Source organism: Nansenia antarctica (genome assembly GCF_963989245.1).
Source record: "Nansenia antarctica genome assembly, chromosome: 2".
Classification (NCBI taxonomy): domain Eukaryota; kingdom Metazoa; phylum Chordata; class Actinopteri; order Argentiniformes; family Microstomatidae; genus Nansenia; species Nansenia antarctica.
The window spans coordinates 76365657-76392329 of NC_137675.1; the positions used below are offsets into that span (position 1 = coordinate 76365657).

At 44.2% G+C, this 26673-nt stretch overlaps 1 protein-coding gene across 1 annotated transcript; it reads right to left on the reverse strand.

Annotated features, from left to right (window-relative positions):
• Positions 1-8383: 8383 nt before the first annotated feature.
• Positions 8384-26183, reverse strand: LOC308151580 (ral guanine nucleotide dissociation stimulator-like 1; the record flags this gene model as incomplete). The annotated part of the gene is made up of 17 exons (XM_080524474.1): positions 8384-8514; positions 9870-9984; positions 10683-10970; positions 12169-12298; positions 13127-13219; positions 14352-14473; positions 15143-15175; positions 15465-15551; positions 16379-16450; positions 17745-17829; positions 18095-18198; positions 19113-19361; positions 19712-19866; positions 20063-20232; positions 20577-20621; positions 21859-22136; positions 26160-26183. 17 exons carry the CDS (start codon positions 26181-26183, stop codon positions 8384-8386), a joined length of 2181 nt encoding a protein of 726 aa, XP_080380600.1.
• Between the last annotated feature and the right edge of the window lie 490 nt (positions 26184-26673).

The window sequence follows — 26673 nt, forward strand, 5'->3', positions numbered from 1 at the left end:
TCAGAGCCCTGGTGTCATGCAGGGAGTTGAGGGAGGGCAAGGGACAGCCGATCACCCTCTCTGCTGAACGTAGCACCCGCTGCAACTTGGCCTTGTCCTTGGACGTTGCAGCAGGGAACCAGGTGATGATGGAGTGGGTGTGGATGGACTCTATGATGGCCGTGTAGAACTGGACCATCATGGACCTCGGCAGCCTGATGGGAGGGGGCAGGGCTGCTTTCCTTCGGAAGTCCACCACCATCTCCACTGTTTTTAGAGCATTTAGCTCCAGATTGTTTAAACTGCACCAGCTCTGCAGCCCCTCGATCTCACCCCTGTAGGCAGATTCGTCCCCCCCGGAGATGAGGCCCACCAGGGTGGTGTCGTCTGCAAACTTCAGGAGCTTGACCGAGGGGTGGCGGGAGACACAGCTGTTGGTGTAGAGGGAGAATAGTGCTGGAGACAGGACGCAGCCCTGCAGCAGGGATAGCTGGTGCTCCAGGATGTGTGGGAGGATCGTGTTGAAGGCCGAGCTGAAGTCCACGAACAGGATCCTGGATATGCCCTTTTGTGTATTTCATGTATACTTTCCAGTGTGAACAGGTCCGCTCCCAGTCTCTGCCACGGCCTGTCCGGCAGCTTGGTTGGCATAAGTGGCTCTCTGACGTTTGTCCGCTCCTGGATGCATGTTCTACATTTCAGCACCAGTTCATTCAGCTGGCTGCTGAGTCCTGGCCACCATACCGTCTGCTTGGCCCGGTCTCTACACTTTGTCACTCCCAGGTGCCCCTCATGTAGTCTCGCCAGCACGTCATCTCTCATGGCCGCTGGAATGACCAGCCTAGATCCCCTCAACAGCAGTCCATCATGTATGCTCAGCACCGCACGCTCAGCCCAGTAGTGTCTTAACACTCCCTGTAGTCTGCTTTTGTCTGGCCAGCCTTCTTTGCAGTACTCCATCAGCGCAGAGCATGTGCTATCAGCCTTCAACTGCTCACGAAGGTTGTTCAGATACTCTCCACTGACAGGTAAGTTACTGATGATCGCGTCCACATATATGTTTGTGTCCTCTAGGAGACTCGCATCCGCTTGTCCCTGTGCATTAGACAGTGGAGCACGTGATAGGGTATCGGCTGTCATTAAACTTTTGCCCGGAACATGTGTGACTGTGTAGTCATACCTCATGAGCCTCATTCGGAATCTTTGGATCCTCGGCGGTAGCTCATCTAAGGCTTTCCCTCCCAGTAGACTCACCAACGGCTTGTGGTCTGTTTCCAGCTCAAAGAATCTACAGAGGATGAAGCTGCTGAACCTCTCACACGCCCATGTAGATGCCAGCGCCTCTTTCTCCACTTGTGCATATCGCTGTTCCGTTGGTGTCATTGACCTCGACGCATATGCTACAGGTGACCACACAGTGTCGCTCTTCTGCAGTAGTATACAGTGTGAGCACTGGTGTGGAGGAAAGCTCTTTCTTCAAACGATCAAAGGCTCTCTGCTGCTCTGTCCCCCAGTACCAGTGTGTCTTCTTGGACAGCAAGTCCCGCAAGACCTTGTCCTTCTCTGCTAGGTTTGGTATGAATCGTCCTAGCTGATTGACCATGCCCAGAAAGCTACGTAACTCACTGACATTTGTTGGCTCATCCATCCCCTGCACTGCTCTGGTCTTCTCCGGATCTGGTTTCACTCCATCTGATGAAATCACATGACCGAGGAATGTGACTCTGTGGGATGTGAACTCACATTTGTCTGGGTTGAGAGTAGTGTTGTTCCGATACCATTTTTTGATCCCGATACCGATACCGATACCTGACCGTGCAGTACTTGCCGATACCGAGTACCGATCCGATACAACGGCGTTTGAAAAAACAAAACAAAAAAACATGTTTTTTGAGCCGCATACTCACCTCGATGTAAAATTATTGCTAACACTTAGTCTGGCACTGCTCAAAACCTTTGTAAAACAGGAAAAAATACCAACAGAGAGTGAATGCTATAGAACTTTTTTTTATTGTCTACCTGGTATGGTGACAAGAAAATCAACCCCTTATAAAACCTGAAATGTGGCTCTCACAGATGCCAATCAGTGCAATATCCATTTAAGATATAAAACAGTCGTAGTAGTAGTGCAACAGCAAGTGAACATTTACAAACAAAATAACTTTAAGATATAAAACAGTCGTAGTAGTAGTGCAACAGCAAGTAAACAATTACAAACAAAATAACTTTAAGATATAAAACAGTCGTAGTAGTAGTGCAACAGCAAGTGAACATTTACAAACAAAATAACTTTAAGATATAAAACAGTTGTAGTAGTAGTGCAACAGCAAGTAAACATTTACAAACAAAATAAGGCCCATTTGAGACTAACATAAGATGTAGGCCTACCTGAGGGAATAATAATATTTTAGAAGTGCAGCCTGAATTTGGTAAAATAAATAAAAGGATATTTTAAATGTTAGGAAATGTTATCACAAATGTAAACAAACTCCACTTTAAAAAACAAAAACAAAAGAGCTGGAGCAAAATAAAGTGCACTGCACATTAGTGCAGACATGTCACATAGCAGCACTCAGTCCTCCAAATTAAAATCCTTAGGCTTCAAGTTCAAATACATAGGCAGGTTCTTCTTTAAGAAGATGAGCATTTCTACTCTCTCTCCTAGCAGCCTGTTCCTCTTTTCATCCAGTATGTTGGAAGCTGTGCTGAACAGTCTCTCACTATCTACACTAGTAGAGGGAGCACAGAGAAACACTGCAGCAGTAGCAGCCAGGGTGGGGAACCGTTCCTTATTCTTTCCCCAGTACTCAAATGGGCTCTCTAAGCGGTGGATGGTTTTCTCAGCCAGATATGTCTCTATCTGTACCTGTGTAGCTGTGCTGCTGGCCCCGCCTTGTTCCTCATCATGCTCTTGCAGGATTTCCTCATACAGCCCCTTAAAGCAGCTCTTGCTGGTCCTGCTGCTTGTGTGGGGCTCTGCTTCCATCCGTGAGGCCTTGTTGGCTGGCTCTGCTGCCAGTGATCGAGACTCCTCAGTCTTCTCCACCTCTTGGATCAGTGCACTCTTTGCAAGCTTGCTGCTTTCCACACTTGTGAAGTATCTGCAGTAACATAGTAAACAAAATACACGTGTTGAATAAAGTAAATATTTACATTTATATTACTTAACGTTTATACTTAATCAGCACACTATTATACACACCTGTCTTTGTAACGCGGGTCCAAGAGGGTTGCAACAGCATACTGGGGCTCCTCCTCGACGGTCTGGAACCTTTTGTCGACAGCCGCTAGTAGGGTTGCTTTCATTGTTTTTATCCCGCTGTCCTCCTCGGTCTCTCGGGTCAACAGTCGCTTCAGTACCACCACCGTGGGGACGACTTCAGACGCGATGGAGGTGCTAAAGCTGATTTGTTTTGTAATCTCCTCGAATGGAGCCAGGACGATGTTTACTTTTTCAAGTAAAGCCCACTGGTTGGTACTCAGGGTGGCTGGGAGGTCGTAGTCAGCCGTGTAGGCTGAGAGAGATCTCTTCTGCTCCAGCAGACTCTCTGTCATGTAGAAGGTGCTATTCCACCGGGTGGGCACATCTTGTTTCAGCCGTTTGATTGGCATTCCAAGTTCAGTCTGTACAGTTTGCAGACGTGAAGTGGCCAGTGGGGAATGCTTGAAGTGGCCGATGATCTTTCTCCCATTGGCCAGCGCGTCGCACACACTCCGCTGTGACAGTAGGTCTTCCTGCACCACTAGCTGGATCAAGTGGGCAAAGCATCCCATTCTCGAAACACCCAAGTCCCTCATCGCCTTCTTCATGTTGCTGGCGTTATCACAGAGAATGGCGTGGACCTTCAATAATAAGTAATAATACATTATTAAGTAAATATAAACGACAAGTGAAAATAAAAACACAAGAGAAAATACAACATTTTAGAGTAAGACAAGAACAAAGAAGTAGGCTAATGTTACCTTGGACTTTGGGATGTTCCAGTTAAGCAGCATACTCTCAATTGCTTCTGCAATTGCTTCACCAGTGTGGGACCCCTTGAACTCGTTTGCATGCAGCACAACGCTTTCCCGGTTGTATGATTCGGAGTCCACCCAGTGAGCAGTTAAACTAAGCAGGGACAGTGGGGAGACGTCGCTGGTCCAAATATCCGTAGTGAAGCTGATGGCCTGCACCTTTCCTAGCTTATCTGAAACATGCTCAGTCACCTTCTTATTGAGGGCAGGGACGGCCGTCTCCGTGATGTATTTGCGACCTGGTATTTTGTATTTAGGTACAGCGTGAGCCATAAAAAGGCGGAATCCCACATTGTCAACAAAGGAGAGGGGCAGGTCACAGAGCACAATCATTTCAGACATTTTCTCAGTCATCTTTCTTGCCATTTCACTCGTCGCGTCCCACTGGTCCTTTTTATGGAATGAGCTACTCAGCGTTTGTTGTTTTGGTCCATCCGTTCTCTTGCTCGCTGTCGCAGCTGCAGTAGATGACAGAAACTCTTCGTGCTCTTTAATATGTTTTGCCTTTAAATTCTTAATTAAGTTGCTAGTATTGAAACTGGCAGCTTTAGTGCCACCCCTCGACACATTGAGACCGCAAATTGTGCATTTAGCCGTTGTACACACCGGACTATCCACCTTGAAATATCTCCAAACCGCCGACATGTTCTCCTCACTACACCTCTACAGCATGCGTGTTTGTTTTTCCGCGATAGTGAAAGTTTGGTATCGGGTGTTATTATTTGTTAGTACTCGCCGATACCGATACCAGCATTTTTGTGCGTATCGGTGGCCATGCCGATACTAGTATCGGTATCGGAACAACACTAGTCATTACACCTTATCTTCAAATGAGCCTTTCTCCTGGTGGGACAAATCGTGAGCTTAGAATGATAAGGTTCTATCTCCGTTTAGGGTAGTTCAGAGATGTTGAGCATCAAAGTTTTTACATTCCATTATGTTTTGTGAGATGGAACCTTTGTTTTTGATTAATTACTAACTCAAAAATGTCAACATTTTAAAAATAACACCACACAGGCATTAATAAACACCTAATGGATCAGATTATGTAAAAAAACTCAATTTTGACAAAAATGGAGATAGAACCTTATAATTCTAACGTCACGTATTGTTAATCACTCATACTGTATGTGGGCTCATTCATAAAAGGAATAAGGTTATATATCCCAGATAATATCCCACCTGTTTTCTCAAAGACAAAAAGCATCCCCTTGCTAGTCCTCCCGGACCCCTCTCCCTGGATTACACCCTCGTAGTTCTGGACTGGTCAGTACACGCACATTGAACAACAGCCTCCGCATTTACATATCTACACCACATTAGTTTTTGCACGCTAGACACTCGCGCCCAGACACATACTGTAGCTGTCCAATACACACCTCACTTACATTTCGTCTCAGGCACCCACACACTCCCCCCACGTAGGCCCTGTTAGTGTAGGTTTGTTATTTTGTCTGTCTTTATTAAATACATTTTTTAATATTGTCACCCTTGTCTCTGTGTCCGTCTGTTCTGGGGTTCTGCCACATTTGACCGCTTGGTTCAGGCCTAACACTTGCTTTTTCTTCATGTGCTTTATGCCAATAACATACTCCATTGGGATACGTGTGTTTCTGGTCATAGGTTCTGGTTGGTGTAGTTGTAGCTTATAATATTTAGTGTAGGTAGGGGCCCGAACAATGACTCAAGCCCAGGGGCCCCCACCCCCCTAAGTCCAGCCCTGAGGACAGCCTAAAGGTTATCCTAAAGTAAGGTGACTTTATTTCAGATTGTGTGAAGTTAGGAAGCTGTAATACGATACGGCCCCTGGTCAACATCCACGATGTCCCACGCCCGGCTGCGTCCTAACTATTCCCACCGTAGTTGGGGTAGTTATGCAGTCGTGTCTAATCAGGGTCACCAGGAAACATTTGACTCACATTTAGAGATGTTCAGCGATACCGGGGTTGTAGGACGTCTGATCACTCCAGAAACAAAAGCTAATTCCAACAAGCTACGTACACATGTACAACAGTAACTATGCGCTTGAATCAAAACAAGACGCGATGAACACGTTGTCGCCCGTTTCTCAAGTAAATGTATCTTTGTAAATGAGGACCGCCAAAATAAGACCGCCAAAGTTAAACTTTATTTAGCTTTTAAATATGATAAATGGGAATCAAGAAACCACAAACAATATGCAAATTATATTAATAATTGTTGTTGTTTATTTATTTTTACAAATAAGATATTGGTATATCATCACCCTATCTTTTTTATTGAGTTAGATGTTTGAAGTACTCACCATGATATCTACAACATAGTCAAACAGCTCATAAATTATTTTACAAAAAGTGACGGAGATAACTTTACATTTCTGATTAATATAATAGAAAACATAAAACTGATTATCTGATAAAAGTGTTAATTTACAAACCCAATGGGTCACCCAATGAGTGCTAATCTTGTAGCTGTGCAGAGTAGATTCAGTCAGAGATGAGATGGCAACAAATGACGATGACAGGATCACAAAGTGACATAACATCTCGTTTAAAAAGCACATCAATTGAATCAGATAGGTCAAGCAAATTCCACACAGAATGGACTCAGAAAGTGTTTACGTGAAGGATTGTAAGATCCACCAACCTCCACTGGAAAGCTCCCCATTACCCCCCATAGTTAGTGAATGTTAGGGTGCAATAGTAGAAAATCCAAGGTTAATCCCCTTAGATCAGTAGTTCCCAAACATTTTTATTTTGTATCAAGACAAACATGGTCTTTGTATTGCTGTACTCTATATTGCAGTGTTTTGGGGTTTGTATCCAACCAATGAGTGCATTTTTAGGTGATTAGAATTATTATGTGTTACATAATTGCATTATTATGTGTTGCATCCTGCAATCAAGTTGTTGGGGTCACAGGAAATTATTGATGTTAATTTGGAGTCACAAGACAAAAAGGTTTAGGAAAACCTTGCTTTAGAGACAATCCCTTCCAATGTTATTCAAGAAGGACGCGAGGAGGGAGGATGCAAGGAATAGAAGAAAGGCTATTCAGACACAACCTGCGTCTGAGACCGGCAGACTACGTCACGGTCTCCCTACGTCACAGCCTCCCTACATCACAGCCTCCTACGCCCATTGAGAGCTTCAGAGTTCACTACCAGCGGGGTGAAAGAGTTCTGCTGTGTGAGATGAAAGTCAGTCTTGCTATTTATAGCATGGTAATTAGACAGGGGCTTATTCAGTCACAGTCTTCAGATATTGCCTTATCACTTTTTTTTCTTTTTGTCATAGAATCTTACTCAACCAGTTTGGTTCAGTGCTGAGATGTGAAACAATGTCAAAAGTGTAGTATTCATTTGATAGGCCTCTTTGCCGGGATAAGCTAAATAAAGCAACCAAGGATACCTATAAATAACTATCTTTCTGTGGTGCCATTCTATCTTACCAGAAGCATTACCTGCATGTCAAACCGATAGTTGAGAAAGAAAAAAAACACAGTAAAAAAACTGGAGCGATTCAGAATGAATTAATCTTAATCCAAGTTAGGTAGAACCTTCAGTATGCATTATTAACAAGAGCCATCTGTAGACATACATATAAAACAATGTTAAAAACAACAGCTAAAAATAGAATCACTTGCACAGTATCCACTCTTGGCATTAACAATGAAATGCAACTCCCCATAGACGACTACAACACACACATCATCATCCTCATCCTCATCATCATCATCATCCTCATCATCAAAACTGAGATAGTCTTTAAAGGTTTGTCAGTGTTCCTTCATACAGTAGGGCGTGGAATGCCATCCAGCTAGTCAGGGCAGCCACTCCCCTCTCCCTCTCCCGCACTTGATCAGTATCGCCATGACGCCGGGGCTGACACCGTGGGGAACATAGTGATCCTGGTAAGAACATTCACACCCACTTCTCAGGTAGCAGAGGAGGTGGCGGTACGACTGACTGATTGTGTGTATGTGTGTGTGTGTGTGTGTGTGTATATTAACAACAATCTCAATATTAAACTCCAATGCTTTTTTTGATGCCATGTTTCTGCTGATGGTTTGCTGTGTGAAGTCCTCCAGGAATGTTGTGTTAAATCCTCCAAAGGCAAGAGTTCACTCCCCAAATAAATAAAGGCAGTTCAGTTGAAAGAGTTTTAAAATATACAGTAGCTCTAAAGATCTTATGTCTTCAGATGCTGTCTTTATAAAGTGCCATCGTCATACCGTATGTTATCATCCATCAAACCACTCGGCAGACATAGGTTTGTCCATCTTGGAACAGGATTTAATCATGAAAAAAAAGAAAAAAAGACTGAACCAAAAATCCCTTAAATCCAGTCCTGGCTTGCTTGAATTTCAGTCACTCCTCCACACCATAGAGGGCGCTACTTTGTTTAGCCTAACGTCCAAGACTGGACGTTGTGCCCAATGGTTTCTTCCGACCTCTTGGACACTGCCGGAGAACAAAGTCATAGTTGGCCAAGGTGGACATGGCATAAAAGACGTTTGCCTTGTCTGGAATGACCAACTCTGGAAAATAAAGAAGATACGTTAGAAATGAGACAATAGGATATCATATTATTATATTATATTATTATATTATATTCATTGCTCAGGCCACCGCAATCATACCAGGAAGATACTGCTACCTTCAAACCACATTGTTGTCAAACCACTATGAAAACAGTATTCCTTTTCCATTACTTCCACTGTCCCACATGCATTTCCATGTACTGTTTACTGCTGTATCTTGTGCATATGATAATACTAAAAACCTGTATAACAACAACCATGACTGTATAACAGCAACCATGACTGTATAACAACAATCATGACTGTATAACAACAACAACCATGACTGTATAACAACAACCATGACTGTATAACAACAATCATGACTGTATAACAACAACCATGACTGTATCACAACAACCATGACTGTATAACAACAACCATGACTGTATAACAACAACATTGACTGTATAACAACAACCATGACTGTATAACAACAACCATGACTGTATAACAACAACCATGACTGTATAACAACAACCATGACTGTATAACAACAACAACCATGACTGTATAACAACAACCATGACTGTATAACAACAACCATGACTGTATAACAACAACCATGACTGTATAACAACAACATTGACTGTATAACAACAACCATGACTGTATAACAACAACCATGACTGTATAACAACAACCATGACTGTATAACAACAACCATGACTGTATAACAACAACCATGACTGTATAACAACAACAACCATGACTGTATAACAACAACCATGACTGTATAACAACAAGCATGACTGTATAACAACAACCATGACTGTATAACAACAACCATGACTGTATAACAACAACCGTGACTGTATAACAACAACCATGACTGTATAACAACAAACTTGACTGTATCACAACAACCATGACTGTATAACAACAATCATGACTGTATAACAACAACCGTGACTGTATAACAACAACAACCATGACTGTATAACAACAACCATGACTGTATAACAACAACCATGACTGTATAACAACCATTACTGTATAACAACAACCATGACTGTATAACAACAAACTTGACTGTATAACAACAACCATGACTGTATAACAACAACCATGACTGTATAACAACAACCATGACTGTATAACAACAACCATGACTATATAACAACAACAACCATGACTGTATAACAACAACAACCATGACTGTATAACAACAACCATGACTGTATAACAACAACAACCATGACTGTATAACAACAACCATGACTGTATAACAACAACAACCATGACTGTATAAAAACAAGCTTGACTGTATAACAACAACCATGACTGTATAACAACAACCTTGCAGTGCTCACCTCTCTCCTGGGAGATGACCTGAGTGAGGGTGAAGTCCTGGCTGCTCATCAGCTCCAGGTTGTGCTTGTCCAGGGCTCTCTGGATCACGTTGGCTGTTTTGTCCTGACTGGTCAGCTGAGGAGGACACACAACACCAGAGTCAGAGGAGCCATTCAACAGGCAGGAGAACTATGAGGAAGTGAATGACTTGGCCGGCTGAAGGCCAACCATGGTACTACTACTGCATGTGGTAGTGGTGGCCTAGGAGAGAGTGAGTTGGACTGGTGATCAGGATTTGGTTGCACCAATTTGGCGTAAGTCATTACTAAATGCAGGCATTTAGTAGTTACTGAACCCCTAGTTGTTACTAGATAGTTTCAAACTAGTTGTTTACTAATTTCGGTAGCTACGAGTTAGTTATAACTTACACCACCTTAGGGGTATGTATAAATAGTTAGTAGTTACTAAGGTCTACATCATAACTAGTGTGGTTGGTGCAACCCATTCAAGTTTAGTAGTGACTAAATCTTGATTTAGTAATACTTACGCCGAAAAATAAAATTTCAGAATACATTTTTCATGGGCTGAGGAAATACCTAGGTCTCAGATTAAGTCTAGCCCCACCCATTTACATTTACCTTTTTGGCATTTAGCAGACGCCTTATTCCAAAGCGACTTACAATCAATACATTTGACTAAGCAAGTGAATCATCAATCCACCAGTCATAGCAGGAAAAGTAATTTAGCTCAGGCCAGTGGCCATTGGCAGTCGTTGTGCCCCTACACCCACCCGCAAGGCCATGTATGTTAGTGTCCTGTAACTTTAGGCTCACCAGAATGCTCTTGTACATGTTTCCATTGTTGCTGCCACACTCCACGCTGACCCTGACGATGCAGGAGTCAGCCACCTGTCTGTTGTACAGGGGGAGGGACGTCATGGACACAGAGCGCTTGTGGATCGGGGGGGGTTTGGGCCGGGTGGCCACGGAGGGGGTCGGGGTGGAGAGGTCCGAGGCGGACAGTTCTGGCTGAGAGCTGGAGGAAGTGCTGGACGAAGCGGGGGAGTCCGAGGAAGAGGAGGGGAAGGCCTCGGCTACGTTCTGGCAGGAGCTGGATAAAGTCTGGCGTAGGGGGGAGAGAGAGAAAGAGAGGGCAGGGAGAGAGAGAGGGGGAGGGACAGAGAGAGAATATCGATGAGTGCTATTGGAAACTATCCCACTTTGTCATTTATCTGCTTGCCTGCCAGCCTGCCTGTCTGCCTGTCTGTCTGCCTGTCTGTTTGCCTGCCTGCCTGTCTGTCTGTCTGTCTGTCTGTTTGGAAAAGTTAGGATATTTATAGCATAGCATAGAGTACAGCACAGTGTTTTATTGTATAGTATAGTAGTATAGTATAGTAGATAGTGTACATAGCCTTTATTAATGTAAACCAGCTCTTTTCCCTTTTTTATTTTACCCTTGGCCCTCTTGTTTTTAGTCTTTTTCTAAGCACCAGGGGAGCCCCCCCTCCTAAATTTCGTTGTATGGTACCTGTACTGTATTAATGACAATAAAGACCATTCATTCATTCATTCATTCATTCATTCATTGTCTGTCTGTCTGTCTGTCTGTCTGTTTGCCTGCCTGCCTGCCTGCCTGCCTGCCTGCCTGCCTGCCTGCCTGTCTGCCTGTCTGCCTGTCTGTCTGCCTGTCTGCCTGCCTGTCTGCCTGTCTGTCTGTCTGCCTGTCTGTCTGCCTGCCTGCCTGTCTGCCTGCCTGTCTGCCTGTCTGCCTGTCTGCCTGTCTGCCTGTCTGTCTCTCTGTCTGCCTGCCTGCCTGTCTGCAACACCACTGGGTAAAACTGCTGTATTGGGCCATGCATCACCAGAGAGGCATGCACTAAACAAACACCACTCCTGCACCACTCCTGCTTCACTTGGTCAACTGACATTCCTCTTCTCAAGGACATGAGTTTCGATCGGACGTCAACATAGATCAGGATGGTAATACTTGCTTGCTGCAGAGTTCATTTTAATAGCTAATAGGATGTGCTGAGGCCTGAGGGTAAACTGTAACTACAGGATGTTTTTCAGAACACTGTGATCTGTGATCCTCAACAGATCATTGACTGAATCAGACAGAGTGTGTGTGTTTATTAGAGGGGGGGCTGTCTGTGTGTGTGCGAGAGAAAGGGAGGGAGATTGTGTATGTGAGAGTGAGAAAAAGAGAGTGAGAGAGGGAGGGAGAGTGTGTGTGAGATGAGAGGTCATGTTTAAAGAAATAGTATGTGTGTGTGGGTGTGGGTGTGTGTGTGTGTGTGTGTGTGTGTGTGTGTGTCTGTACCTGCAGTCTGAGTGAGGGGGAGGAGTGAGAGATGGACAGGTCTTCTGTCTCTGATCCACTGGACCCTGAGGAGGACACACTGATCTGGTCTGCATGGGTCTTTCTGCTTCCCTCGCTCACGGTCAGGAGTCTGGACACACACACCACACACACACACACGGACAGAAGGACAGACGGTTAAAATGTGCCTACATAGACCAAATACTGTATCGTCAATATCAAAATCTTCAAAAGGCTGGATTTTGAACGTGGACTATGTATTCAATATGTTATGATTTGACTAAAGTAATATATCATAAAAACATACCAAAAGTGTGTATCTGTGTGTATGTGTGTGTGTGTGTGTGTGTGTATATATATATATATCAGCAAAGCCAATATATCTGTGTGTCTAACAGCAAAGCCCGGAGGATCATCAAAGATCCCAGCCACCCCAACCACAGTCTGTTAGAGTTGATGTCGTCCAAGAGACCAAGCCTCTTCGGCTCTTCGGGGCCAAAACCCAGAGGCTAACCAACAGCTACTTCCCCAGGCCGATCAGGCTCATAAACAAGCCTTCTGAGGCCAAGTGACTATTTATCCCCAAGCACACCCCACCTACACAGACTACCAACCCTTAAGCACACAGTCACTTTATTCAATGCTACCTCTACCATCCATGCTACCTCTACCATCCATTGCCACCGAGTGCAATACTTATGCTATTTCTATTATTTGTCTCTTGTCCTATTTGTCTCTTACAACTATGGTCACTTGTCTTATTCGTCCCACTCTCGTATAACTATTACCACTTTATTTATCTTGCCTTATCTGCATTATTTGTTTCGTTTTTTTATAACTACTGCCACTTTATTTCTCGTCGCTGCAATGTTGAGGAACTGAAGCCTAAGAATTTTACTCTCTTAGACTAATGGGATGTAACAATAAACCTGAAACCTGAAACTATACTAGTACTCACGAGGAGAGTTTCTTGCTGAGCGTGCGGTGGCACCAAGGAGTCGTCAGGGAGCACAGGTCCACCGGAGGCTCCAGCCCTTGGGACAGTTCATAGCTGTGACATAACACATTAACATACAGTTATAACCAGGTTCTATAGTACTATGTAGTTTACTACAGTGTTATAACCAGCTTCTATAGTACTGTATGTACTTTACTTAATTTTTTATCCAAAGCGACTTACAATTAGAGAATATTCAGTCTCCCTGGAGTAACTTAGTAAGTAAGTAACTTCATGACCTTCTGATCACCAGTCAAACTCACTATCCCCTAGGCCTCCACTACAGTGTCTACTAGTCTAAACAAATGTTGTTAACAGCAGATGATCGCATGTTAGTACTTCAGGCCAGAAGACACGTGAACGCTTCTAAACACACAGGAGATCTGAGGCTTAATGTTTTAACTCTCAACAGAGTGTCCTTTATTCATTACTGGAATGAACTCTTTGTACCATTGACGACGGAACACTTTACATCAAACAGCAAAAGAGGCCCTTCAGGTTATGCTCCCTGCGTGTGTACACAAGGGTTTATTGGCAGACCAGGGCCACCATTTTAAGACATGATGATTGCACCCCTCAGTGACACTCTCTCCTCATTGCTTTACCCATAAAGCCACTCAGGGGAAAGGCTCATTTTGACATTTACATGTTTGGCTTTTAGCAGACGCCTTATTCCAAAGTGACTTACAATCAATGCTTGACTAAGTAAGTGAATCGTCTATCCACTAGTCATAGCAGGAAAAGTACTCTATGCTCAGGCCAGGGGCCATTGGCAGTCATCGTGCTGGAAGAAGGAGTAGATGTCTCAGGAGAAACAGTATAGGGGGGGGGAGTAGGTGTCTCTGGAGACACAGTGCATGGGGGTAGTAGATGTCTCTGGAGACACAGTGCATGGGGGTAGTAGATGTCTCAGGACGGAGAGTGCATGGGGGTAGTAGATGTCTCAGGAGGGACAGTGCATGGGGGTAGTAGATGTCTCAGGAGGGACAGTGCATGGGGGTAGTAGGTGTCTCTGGAGACACAGTGCATGGGGGTAGTAGATGTCTCAGGAGACACAGTGCATGGGGGTAGTAGATGTCTCTGGAGACACAGTGCATGGGGGTAGTCGATGTCTCAGAAGAGACAGTGCATGGGGGTAGTAGATGTCTCTGGAGAGACAGGTGTAGCCTGAAGAGATGGGTCTCACCTCTCCTGGTCAGTGAACAGCTTCTGCCCCTGCAGCCAGGCAGCGATCCTCGGGTGATGAGGCAGGTTGTACTGGGAGCAGGACACCTGGAGCTGCCGGATCTGAGACAGGATCTCAAACTCCTGCAAAGAGAGAGAGGGGTGGACAAACAGATAAGAGAGGGATGGATGGATGGAGGGATGGAGAGAGAGAGAGAGAGACGGGAAGGGAGGGCTATCATGAGCCCTGTCACCTGTGTAGCGACAGGGCTCAGCTATCCTGAACAAGAAACACCTGGCGATACTGCTCGACCAGTCATATTGTCATAAAGCCTCCTTAAAGAGGGAGAGTCGTTGGAGAGCAGAGCAAACATCCTACAGCACAAAGGTGTGTCTCTCTCTGTCTCTCTCTCTCTCTCTCTCTCTCTCTCTCTCTCTCTCTCTCTCTCTCTCTCTCTCTCTCTCTCTCTCTCTCTCTCTCTCTCTCTCTCTCTCTCTCTCTCTCTCTCTCTCTCTCTCTCTCTCTCTCTCTCTCTCTCGGCATGTCTGCAAAAACAAAGGATGTCATATTGGATGACGTACTACAGTATAGTACAGTATAGCCAACTCTGTGTACTCAGTCAACACTAGCTAGCACACCCTGCCACTCAAGAGGCCAGGAGAGGCATGAGGAGATAGCACAGGTAGAATAGTTCTTGGGAACTACCTCTGTGCTTTTTTGCTCCCTTCTACGATTTTAAGTAAGAACACGTTCACTGAAGGGTGAGAGATGGAAGAAAAGAAAACAGGAAGAAAAAAAAAGGAACAACTTACCCTTCTCCTCTTTTCAAAGTTTATGAGGTCCCCCTGTCAAGAAAATAGAACAGCGTTCCATTGATTCATGTCTGTGTTATACTGTCAATATCAAACACAGAGTTGACATTCACTTGAATGTAAACGTGGATTAAACTCCTCCTATGTAAAGTGGCTCTCAATACTGGTGCTGGACATCAAAGTGGCACCAGGAATGCCATTGGCTCTACAGTCCGGTCCATAGAATGAATGAATTAAGAGTTTAACTTTATTCATTCTGAATTCTGATTCTATAGTCTTCTCAGTCATGTGACCTGTAGGGTCAGTATGTGACAGTGCTTACATCCACAGTGTCTATGAGAGCCGTGTCCAGCATGGTGAGGACAGTCAGGTAGGTGCCCAGGTAGGGGACCACCCCACTGGAGATGCTCTGGAAGCACAGAGACAGAGACAGAAGAGAAGAAGAGAATGTCAGCAGGGGATTCTAATTAGAATAATAGAATATTGTACAATCTAGAAGGGACTTGATGGGGGGGTGGGGGGGTCAGTGACAGTAAAGCACTTTGTTTAGAGCTGCATACCCCACCTGTTTAGAGCTGCATACCGTTGCCCTTAGCAACTCCCCCTCCCCACTGCCTTTCTCTATTTGCCACGTCAAGGTGTTTGTGTACCAATATGTTTTTATTTATGGTATGTGATTTATTAATGTGTTTGGGTTAAACTTAGACTAGAGAACCTTGGATGTTTGCAAACTTAGAATGGTGTACAACCTATGATATAGCATTACAACCTATGATGGAGCATGTGCATAGGATACACAAACAGCCTGTCCTGATCTATTATTACGGCCCTCTGCTAGGCTAGTCATCTGTGGCCATTTGAAACTTGTCAGAAACGTCTGTGGCTAAAGATAGGGTTGTCCTCTCTTTCCACATCAGGGGATTCACTGTAAGCCGTGTGTGGTTTTGCAGCTGAAGGGGAGGGGGTGGGTGGAGGGGACTTCTCAAGAAAGAGAAACTACCAGTGAGAAATACTGAGTGGACAATAAAACGCTTGCTCCTTCCCTTTTCCTCCTAAGATACAGGATTATAATAAACCTATTTGTTTTTGCTCTCAGAATAACAGGGCTCTTTCTAACACTTCTGCATTCATTCGCTCCAGTACCTTTGTGTATTGAAGGACACACTTTGAAGGCTACACTCGATGGCTGACCTCAAACTCATTGAGCAACAGTGGATCCCAATATACATCGCTTACCATCTGCCTGGCAAGAGCACAGCGCTTGGATATCTTGGGAGAAATGTCATCCATGGCTGGTTGGCTCCCATCCTGCAAAAGGGGTCAGAATAGATAGGAGCTATATTCAGTTTATGGCCACATGTTCCATTGTCGACCTATCCATCTGCAATGCATTATGCAATCATGTTTTATTGCCTATAATTCTTCATTGCTCGGTGTGCAGGAGCGGGTCAGTTAACCACAACTGATACTGCTGAAATGTTGTTTTAGATGCAATACTTTATACAAGCTGCATTGCACCGTCTCTGGTAAATCAGTATTCATCATCTAATTAAATAAACACAGTACCAACTATGATTGTTCTTCGTACAGATAAGAGAAGATTACAATGTTGAATTTATTCATTATCCAAGCAAAAAGGAGCGATTGAGTACGGTTGGAACAATAGCGCTATTGTTGCTAACGGAGTCTAGCGATAAGGACACACTGGCATCAAAAGTGTGAATACGTGAAAAGCAGTTTACACCTTTATAAAAAGGGTTTCTTTATACAGGGAACGCCTGTGGCTGATTCACTGGGAGACTGAATAGAGTCTGTCGGGTGGACCAACACCAACACAATGAGCAGAAATAAAGGTGTGAGATGCAAAAAGTCGTTTCCATAGAAACCCATGGGAAAATCAAGTACTTTGTGCAGTATTGACAATGTTAGCAAGGTCGCTTGGATATTCTACAACATACGTAAGTGTAGAAGTGGTGACTAACTAACTGAAGAGGCCTTTCACTGGAGTCAGACCTAAAGCACCCATGACGCAAACACCTGAGGCTGGCTAAGAAATGGAACATCCTCTCTGTGTATTTAGGAACAATGTTGTACCGTTAACACACTGTTAGGTCACTTCACTAAACATTTACTCGACGGACGGACGGACAGTTTTCAATCAGTAGTCAAAGTAGAGTGTGGAGGAGGAGGTGCATTGAAAACTAAAGCAGAGGTCAAAACAAACCGCTCTCATAAGACATATACGCGGGGCGCCTTGGTGGAGTAGCAGACTAAGCGTTGACCATGGAACCGCAGGCGCAGGGTTCCCGGTTCGATTCCGGCCGCGGACATATCATGCATGTCATTCTCTCTCTCTCACCCATCCTTCCTGTCATATCTCTACTCTCTCTATCACAATTTTTAAAAAGACATATACTGTACATAACAGGAGTTGACACATAACATAAGATTTGTAACAGTGTAATATCTTCAGCATTTTTATCCAAGATAACCCATACAGTAGCCTATACATTATGCTGGGTGCATGGTTGAAGGTTAACCATAACAGCATTTTCAGAGCATTTTCACCATCTTTGATAAGTCTTTTTAATTGCATTCTCACCTCCACAAGGATCTCCCTGTTGGCCAACACACAGTTCTCATCAGGGAACATCTCACACAGGTTGTCAAATGTCGCCACGCTCTCCCTACAAACCACCAAAGCATCAATAACGTAACAAATCGTTAAAAAAAACTAACAAACATATACACAGAAGACATTTTTACAGCATACGAAACATGACAATGTTATGGTTATAGTTGCATACACTCGGTCATCTAGAAGTGAATCATTTGCTTACATAGACTGAATTCTTAGAGATGAGGTCAAACACCCTTGTTAAAGAATTACTGTCATGTACAGTTTAAATGATTGGCAGTTTAACTACACGACTCTGTCCTTCCAGTCCGTACCTACACACAGCGGCCCAGGTCTTCCTCAGCCTGTAGACTGCATTGGACTGAAGAGCTGACAGAATGGCCTTCATAGAGGAGAAGTTCTTCAGCAGACGACACTCCTGCAGATGAAAAAACACAGTCAAACTCAGGTTAAACTCAGGTTAAACTCAGGTTAAACTCAGGTTAAACTCAGGTTAAACTCTGCAGAATGAATGAATGGGGATTTGCAATCCAGTTGACTTCCCTGGTTATAATGCACTTTAGGCCATGGAAAGCACTGATTGACTGAGATTTTATATGTTTTATGCCTGCACAAAAATGTTTTGGCCTTCCGCTGAAAGGTTCTGACTGAAGTTATGAAGCTTTGGAAAGGCTGCAGTAGGATTTAACTATACCAGGCCGTTGACATTCCCCTACACTACAGATCCTCTACTGTAAAAAAATAAATAAAATAAAAAGCATTGTGACTGCCAATGTCCCCTGGTCCTAGCATAGATTTGTTTTTCTTATGATGACTGATGTTTATTGTAAAGGATTTTTCACATGTGTGGCATTGTTGGGAGTCTGGTGGTTCATGTTGTAATGGATTTTTCACATGTATGGCATTGATGGGAGTCTGGGGCTCCTGTTATTGTTCCAATGTTCATGCCATAACATTTATGGAATGCGGACTCCTATCTCCTATCTCTATGTTTACACTATATCAGAGATGTGTTGTGTATGAGGGGGCACTTCAGTCTACCTTCAGTGGGCTGGGTCCAACTCGAGTTGTGAAAGACCATTTTCTTTAATAAATATTATACCTAGATTTAAAGCAAGTTCCTATCTTGAGTCTCATTATTAATCTACAACATTAGTAGTGAATAGATGATTCACTTACATAAGACAAATGTACATGTTATAAGTCGCTTCTGCTGAATGTTTAAAATGTTCATGTAAATGACTTGCCTGGGGCCCTGGAAAGCATTTGATATGTGTAATGCCTTCACTCAAATGTAACTATTATGTAATAGATGCCAGCTTCTTGACTCACCTGTGTTACCCTGATCCACCTCTCTATGACCCGGGCCCTCTGTGCTGGGGAGGAGGGCGCCCTGCGGCCCGAGGTGGGGCTCGACGTGTTGGAGCCGGGGCGGCACAGCAGAGAGGTGATGACCCGGTTGGTGACGGCGTTGAACTGGGCGATGGTGGCGCGGATAGTGGGGGACGGGTTCTCCTTCTTGTCTCTCTGGGACCAGACACATCCCAGACACTGGTAGGGCACCACCTTCACAAACAGACCCTGAGACACAGAGATAGAGATAGAGAGAGAAAGAGAGGGAGAGATAGAGATAGAGATAGAAAGAGAGGGAGAGATAGAGATACAGATAGAAAGAGAGGGAGAGATAGAGATAGAGATAGAAAGAGAGGGAGAGATAGAGATAGAAAGAGAGGGAGAGAGAGAGAGAAAGAGAGAGAGAGAGAGAGATGTATTATTACTGATCTGCTCCTGTAGTGATAGGTCCTACAGTATTATTCAGTTTATTTCAGTTGTTTTCGTTTGTAAAAGATGCTGTGTGGGTATCAAATAAACTTGAATGTAATCTAATTCCATAGTAAGCAATTACAATGACACCCTAGACGGACACTCACAGAGTCCAGTCGGGTGAGCTGTTCAGCGATGCCTGTGACGGAGAAGTCAAGGATATCTCCCTGATCCAGAGAGTTCTCCCACTCTGCTAGGCCTTCCTCCCCGGAGCCTTCCTCTTCCTGCTCCACCTGGGCACAACACCCACTAGTCCCCACTTCTGAGGAGGGAGGGAGAGAGGGAGGGAGGGAGGGAAGGACGACGAGAGGGAGGGGTCAACAATGAATAAATGAAGGAATCGATGTGTATCAATGTGTTTGTATCTGTTATACTCAAAGTAATAATAAACCAAGTACAATCCATAAAATACGTAAGTTAGGTGACAGAAGACAGTGAAGACTGTACACTGTAGCTACCTTGCGTCTGGAACGTGCTGAGTAGTGCTTCAGCGCGCTGGGCCAGGGGGCAGTAGGAGGGCTGGCCACGCAGGTGGTCCAACAACAGCCTGAGGGAGGGGTGCTGGGGGGCGTCCCGGAAGTCCTCACTGTACTCCTCCAGCCAGGTCTGGATCAGAGCCAACAGAAGACTGGGGAGACAACAATAATAACAACAACAACACAATTAGATATCATAAAACATAATTCCCATTGTCAAGATAAAGATGTCATCAGTGTTCAATATATCACCATATTTGACTTTGACCTTTGAATAATACATTTTCTTGCTTTAAATGTATATAATTCGATATTTTTAGCATTATTATTATTATTATTATTTATTTTTTTGCCTCTTATACGTATTTTGTTATTATATTCTATATAATAACAAAATATGCACCCTAAATGGAGCCCCTCCCCAGCGGAAGCATCTCACACGATTGCACTTATTTGACGATATTTGACAAATAAACATCTTGTATCTTGTACTCACCTTCGGGGACATTCACAATTGTCCACATCTGACGAAACATTGTCCCTGTGGAAGCAAGCAGGGACGCAGAGTCAGATTTGGCAAACATGTGAAAAGACCACTGTGTTGTTGGTGGTCACATTCATTAAGTTATTTTTGTAGTCGTTGTGTGTGCGCGTCATTTAACCTCAAAAAGCTGTTTTCTTTCAAAGAAAGGCTCTGTCCTTTGTTTAGTTCCAAAGCTCTGTTATCTTGACAGTGAACTCACTGCAACCATGAGCTGGGGCAACTCATAATTCCGTATAATTGTTGTTGTTGGAAAAACCGGTAATAGCTACGTACCTACTGGGTGCTTATTATCATTACATCAAAGATGCTGAGATAACCACTTTGTCATGGAAATAATACACACAAAAAAGCCCTGACGCAACATGGGGACTTTAGATGGACAGCGAGAGGAGAAACCCTTTAATCGGTGCCCAGCACAGCATTCTAAAGCTAATTTGGTTCACTGATTATAAGGAATGTATCTACAGAGGTGTGTATGCTAAAAGACGGGTAGAGAAGAGGAGGAGGCGATGAGGAGAAAATAAATGAACACACAAAAGCCACCAAGCACTGTTCTTGAGAGAGAGAGAGAGAGAGAGAGAGAGAGAAAGAGCACACTTGAGAGAGAGAGAGAGAGAGAGAGAGAGAGAGAGAGAGAGAGAGAGAGAGAGAGAGAGAGGGAGAGAGAGAGAGATAAAAAGCCAGAGACACAAAAAGAAAGAGAGAAAGAAAGAGTGAGAGAGAGAGAGAGAGAAAATGAGAGAAAGAGAATGTCAAGTGTGCCCGTTCTAGTTATGTATTGCACTAGAAGGGGGTCATTACAAAACTCTCCAGTAAACATTAACTCAGTAGAGAAAAATGGTTTTAACAATAAATAGCAAAAGTAGAATGTCAAGGTGATTTCACAACACATAAATAGGTCAAACAACCTTAACCTTGTGCCCTCAGAACCTTTCACACATACAGGTGTACAATGTCATAGACGTGTGGCTGGTGAATGTGCGTATACATAACAGCCTTTATGGATAAAATGAGATGGTATACTGTATATGTCACCCTGAGAGAAACTATAAACGGATTTATGAGTACACCTCTAGAAGGGCAGAGTTATGAACGCCGAGTACTTTTCGGATGAATCGTTCCTGCATAACAGGTTGAGAATATAACACAGTTGTGGCTGCTGGTTTAAACAGGTCAAACATATAACAGCCCTGAAGGGTCGGGTTGTGTTGTGTAACACAATGTCATGACCCACCTCTGGAAGAGCAGGTCTATGAGGGTTGAGGTAGTGGTGAAGGTCCGGTAGGTAGACAGGAATATGCGGCTGTAGTCCACTTCCTGGCTGCACGGGTCCAAGAGGTGAGACACCAGCCGGTCCAGGGTGGCGGCCTTCAGGCGACGGACCTTGCAGGTCCGGTACTGGACAAAGGTTTGGGTTGTCGGGTTGGGGGAAGTCTGAACGGGCTCCCGGCGCAGGGTGACCCCGTACACAGCCCCCTCCTCGAACTCCTCGCCCCACTCCTGCACTGGGTTCTGGGGGGGTGAAGATGGAGAACGAGAGACGTGGAGGGTTACAAAGAGGGACGCGCACAGAGAGTTGGGGACATTGAGGAGGCTCCATTGCTCTAGCATAGATACGTGACCAGTGACCAGTGACCAGTGACCACAACCAACACTCTTATGTTTTTGGACTAACACTTGGGTGTGAAGGTGGGTCATTAGAGCACGTACACACAGTAAGAATGGCGATAGGTGACCAACAACAAACAAGCTAGGTCAAACCTCAGCACGTACACACGTACACACACACACACACACACACACACACACGTACACACACACACACGTACACACACGTACACACACGTACACACACGTACACACACATACACACACATACACACACACATACACACACATACACACACATACACACACATACACACACATACACAGACATACACAGACATACACAGACATACACAGACATACACACACGTACACACACGTACACACACACACACACACACACACACAACGAGGTTGGTAAAGTATGAAATAAAGGATTTATTTTTCAGCAAAATACTCCTAACAGCAACATTTAGGTCTCAGAGACCTTCGAGGTATGCCAGGAACACTGAGAATTAGAGAATGTTTATCTGAAGTTTATCTACACTGAAAATAACAGTGGTGTGTGAGACATTTTTTGCAGGTCTGTGATGAACACATAAGGACCACATAAACACAATAGCTTCTTAACTACACTAGACCGAAGACCCTTAAGTCCATAATAACACGGTGTAGAAGACCACATTGATGCTGATGGTCCATAGGGCTTGCTCACACTGCCTAGCCAGCAGAAGAGTAAACTCTTCAACTTTAATGTCTTTGTTAAACAGGGAGTAATTTGGGTATCTTCTCCTATCATCATTTCACAGCTGAGCTGACTGATGCAAAGTAGCGTGATATGTTTGCATCTGTCCACCAGGGTGGGCCGGTGGAGGTAGAAATCGGAGGACAGGCTCATTGCAATACAGTATATTTGCATCTGTACACATAAGACCTAACCACATCACTGGCAATGCAGGGTGGAGCATGAGGCAGTTGCCTTGTATGGTGACTCTAAACACAAAGAACCAGGGATGGAGGGCAGATAAGCTCTTCTGATCTCAACAGAGGAGGAAACCTATTCATCACCACCTTGTACATACAGTATAATGGATGGCCCGATTCATAAGGAACAGAGTGTGTATGACGTTAATGTAGGCTGAAGTACCTTTGTACAGATACAGATGAAAAGAAGCACAGCTTGTCCATCAAGTATGAGAGCAATGTGATACTAAATAGAGGCAGCACCTGGGTTGTGTAATTAAAAGGGCAGAACAATGAAATTCGGCGAGAAGCCGGGACGAGCTCATCAATAAATCAGCATAAATACATTTTTAAATCAGTTTTTCCACAGAGCTGGGAAAAACAGATTGCGGATAACAGATTTACACAGGTAACACTTCATGTACCTCTCATCTCTGTGCCAAATTGATCCTTCTGTTTCAAATGCACCCCCCCCCCCCGCCTCCATCTGTACCCACATCTCTCTCTCTCATCAATATCTGACTCTATCTACGTAAATCTCTCCCTCTCTCACCCCTTCCATGTCTCCTTCACTCACCCAATCCATGTCTCCCTCTCTCACCCCACATCCATTTCTCCCTATCTGACCCCATCGATATCTTCCTCTCTCACCCTATCCCTCTCCCCCCCCATCTCCCATCTCTCTCTCTATCCATCTCTATCCCCTGTCCATCCCAACATAATGTGGGCTTTCTCCATGGCCTGTCCTTTTCATTCTCAGAGCAAAACAGGTTTTGGTTTCTAGCAACAGGAGGACCATCGATATTATCATGAGTCATATACATGACTCCTCCATATGCCTTCCACCCAACCCTCTCCTAAATGTCCTTTTACACTATAAATTCCACTCATCATTGTGCCCCAATCGATCCCTCTATAGGAGACACCCCCTCACTGCACCCAGTCCTTCTCTCACCCCAACAAACGTCCCTCTCTTCCACCCAACACCCCCTGCCCCCTCCCAAACAACTCCCTTTCCATTCCAGAACTCAATAGCCTAGTAGTAACCATCTACCACATCACTGTTCCCTGATCGATGCCCATTTCGGTGCCCCCCCCCCCTTCACTGCACTCACCTCTCTCCCTTACCCACGTTTCCATTTCTCCCTCTCTCTCTCTCCCTCTCTCCCTCTCTCTTTCCATCCATCTCTCCCTCTCCCTCTCACCTAATCAACAAAAACCACCCAACTCTTTCCTCTACTATCACTTCCATCATTATGTGGATTCCCTCTCTCCACCCTGGCCTGTCCATTATCGTCACTGAACAGGCTGGTTTGGTTCCTAGCAGGGGATTTGATATCATCCCTGTATCATCATAGACACGGCAGATCACAACCATCAGGTTTCACATTCAAAAGTTGAACGCAAGAACTCTTAAGGCTGGCAACCATAGAAACAGGATTAATTACATCGGATAGAGAACTAAAGCCAGCGGACATCAACTACAAAGGAACTTTGTGGATTTCACTTTTTGTGCTTGCCTTGCAGTAACCATGACAGCAGTTCCTCTTAAAAAATAAACACACTATCACAGATATGGAATATTGTCATGTGGTGAGATATCACGCATATGGAGAGCAAATATCCAGTTCCTAAATAACAAGAAACGGCATTTCGGCATTTTAAATGCTCTGGTGTCTCTCAATGTTCCTTCTGCATTTTATAGGCAGGAGGAGAGGGGGGGGGGGGGGGGGGTTAAGACATTTAAATGCCTTGTGCCTCTTCCATATTCGCTCAGTGTTTTATGGGGGGGGGTTAGGATATTTGAAACACCTTGTGTCTCCTAGTGTTTCCTCCTCATTTTATGGAGGGGTTTAAGACCTTTGGAAGTTGGAACACCTCTCCAGTGTCTCTCCGATACTCCCTATCCATGTCAGTGAGCCATGCAGATGTGCCAGGTGGATAGGCTGGGCGCTGTGGGCAGTGTGCAGTCAGGACTCAGGCCCCATGACATCCATTATCCTGCTCCTAAATTACAGGAGGGTGACTGAGCCGCAGGGCCGACTGGCTGTGCGTCACCGCCTAATTATATACACCTGACCCCTGAAACAGGACAGGCCGAGAGGACCAGCCATTATTTACCGTGTGGCGGTGTGGCGGGGGCAGATACAATGCTGACCAATCACAGACAATTGTCCTTTATGGATGGCATTCTCTATCCATGGATATGACATATTGTAATTTATAGACTTTATAGTCTGTGTCTGTGTCACAATACTATGAGCGGCCAGCTACACTAAACAAGATATTCAAACAGGGGAGAGCTGGCCTACATATCAGCATAAACACAACCATGTGACACCACCATAGCCTTAGAATCAAGACATCAGAATAAGTGGGCTATTGTTGAAAACAAGGCATAACTGTTGTTTATACAGTTTCATGAATAAATAGACCTTGAGGCGTGCATCTGGTTCTCACAACACGCACACGCACGCATGCGCACGCACGCACACACACGCACACGCACACACACACACACACACAATCAATCTCTCTCTTACACACAACAATCAGTGCAAGCACACAGGTTAATACAAGGACGCATAGTTTAGTACAGTGCAACGTGCACGACAGTTTGATGCTGGGCCTACACACTATGTTGCATAATATTGCTGCTGGAAACATATTCATGCAGCACAGATATAGCCCTCTGACAAGATATCTCTTACTGATTTATGACCAACAGGTGTGAGAAAAGGCATGCTTATCTCTTAAGCCTAAACTTAATATGCAATTCATGCTTTAATGCTTTATGTAAACTATTATGCATGTAGAATAATGAATGGATTACTCTCTTTTAACGTCATTAATGTATTACTTTCAAAAGCTGTCATTTCAAGCATGGCATTCAGTGTTGCAATTCTCTCTAGACACTCTCCTGTCACAATAATATGATGTTAAGTTATTATTAGATTCCATTACCATTGTTATCTCCCATTTTCCCATCTCGTCAAATACCGCTGGTCTGGAAGTTTATGGTGCGGTCATCTCCATGTTATTCAGTGATATTGATGAAGCTGAAATTAAACATCCACTTCGCTGGAGCTGAGGCTTATGGCTGCATGGTGTATATAATATGATAAATACTTTACAAAGGTTTTCTTAAAACTACATAAATGTAAGTCATTAAAATACAAGGTAACTTTTTAAACGGCGAATTACTCGTCACATTCTGCGTCCGCATAAAGATAGTAGGCGAGTCTATTAGTCAAGAGCTACCAGGCATAGTTGAACAGTAAAAAAAACAAAAATCAGTTTAGCACACTATTTCCACGAGCCAAAGTTCTCCAGGACTCGCAACCAAGCAACGGCACCTGTCTCGGTGTTAAAACATCTTCTCAAGAAGAATCCTAGCCACTTGCCAACCTCACCTGAACTTCACAATGAAGTGGGTGGCGACTCTGCTGTGGGAGGATGAGAGGAGGGCGCTCTGTGA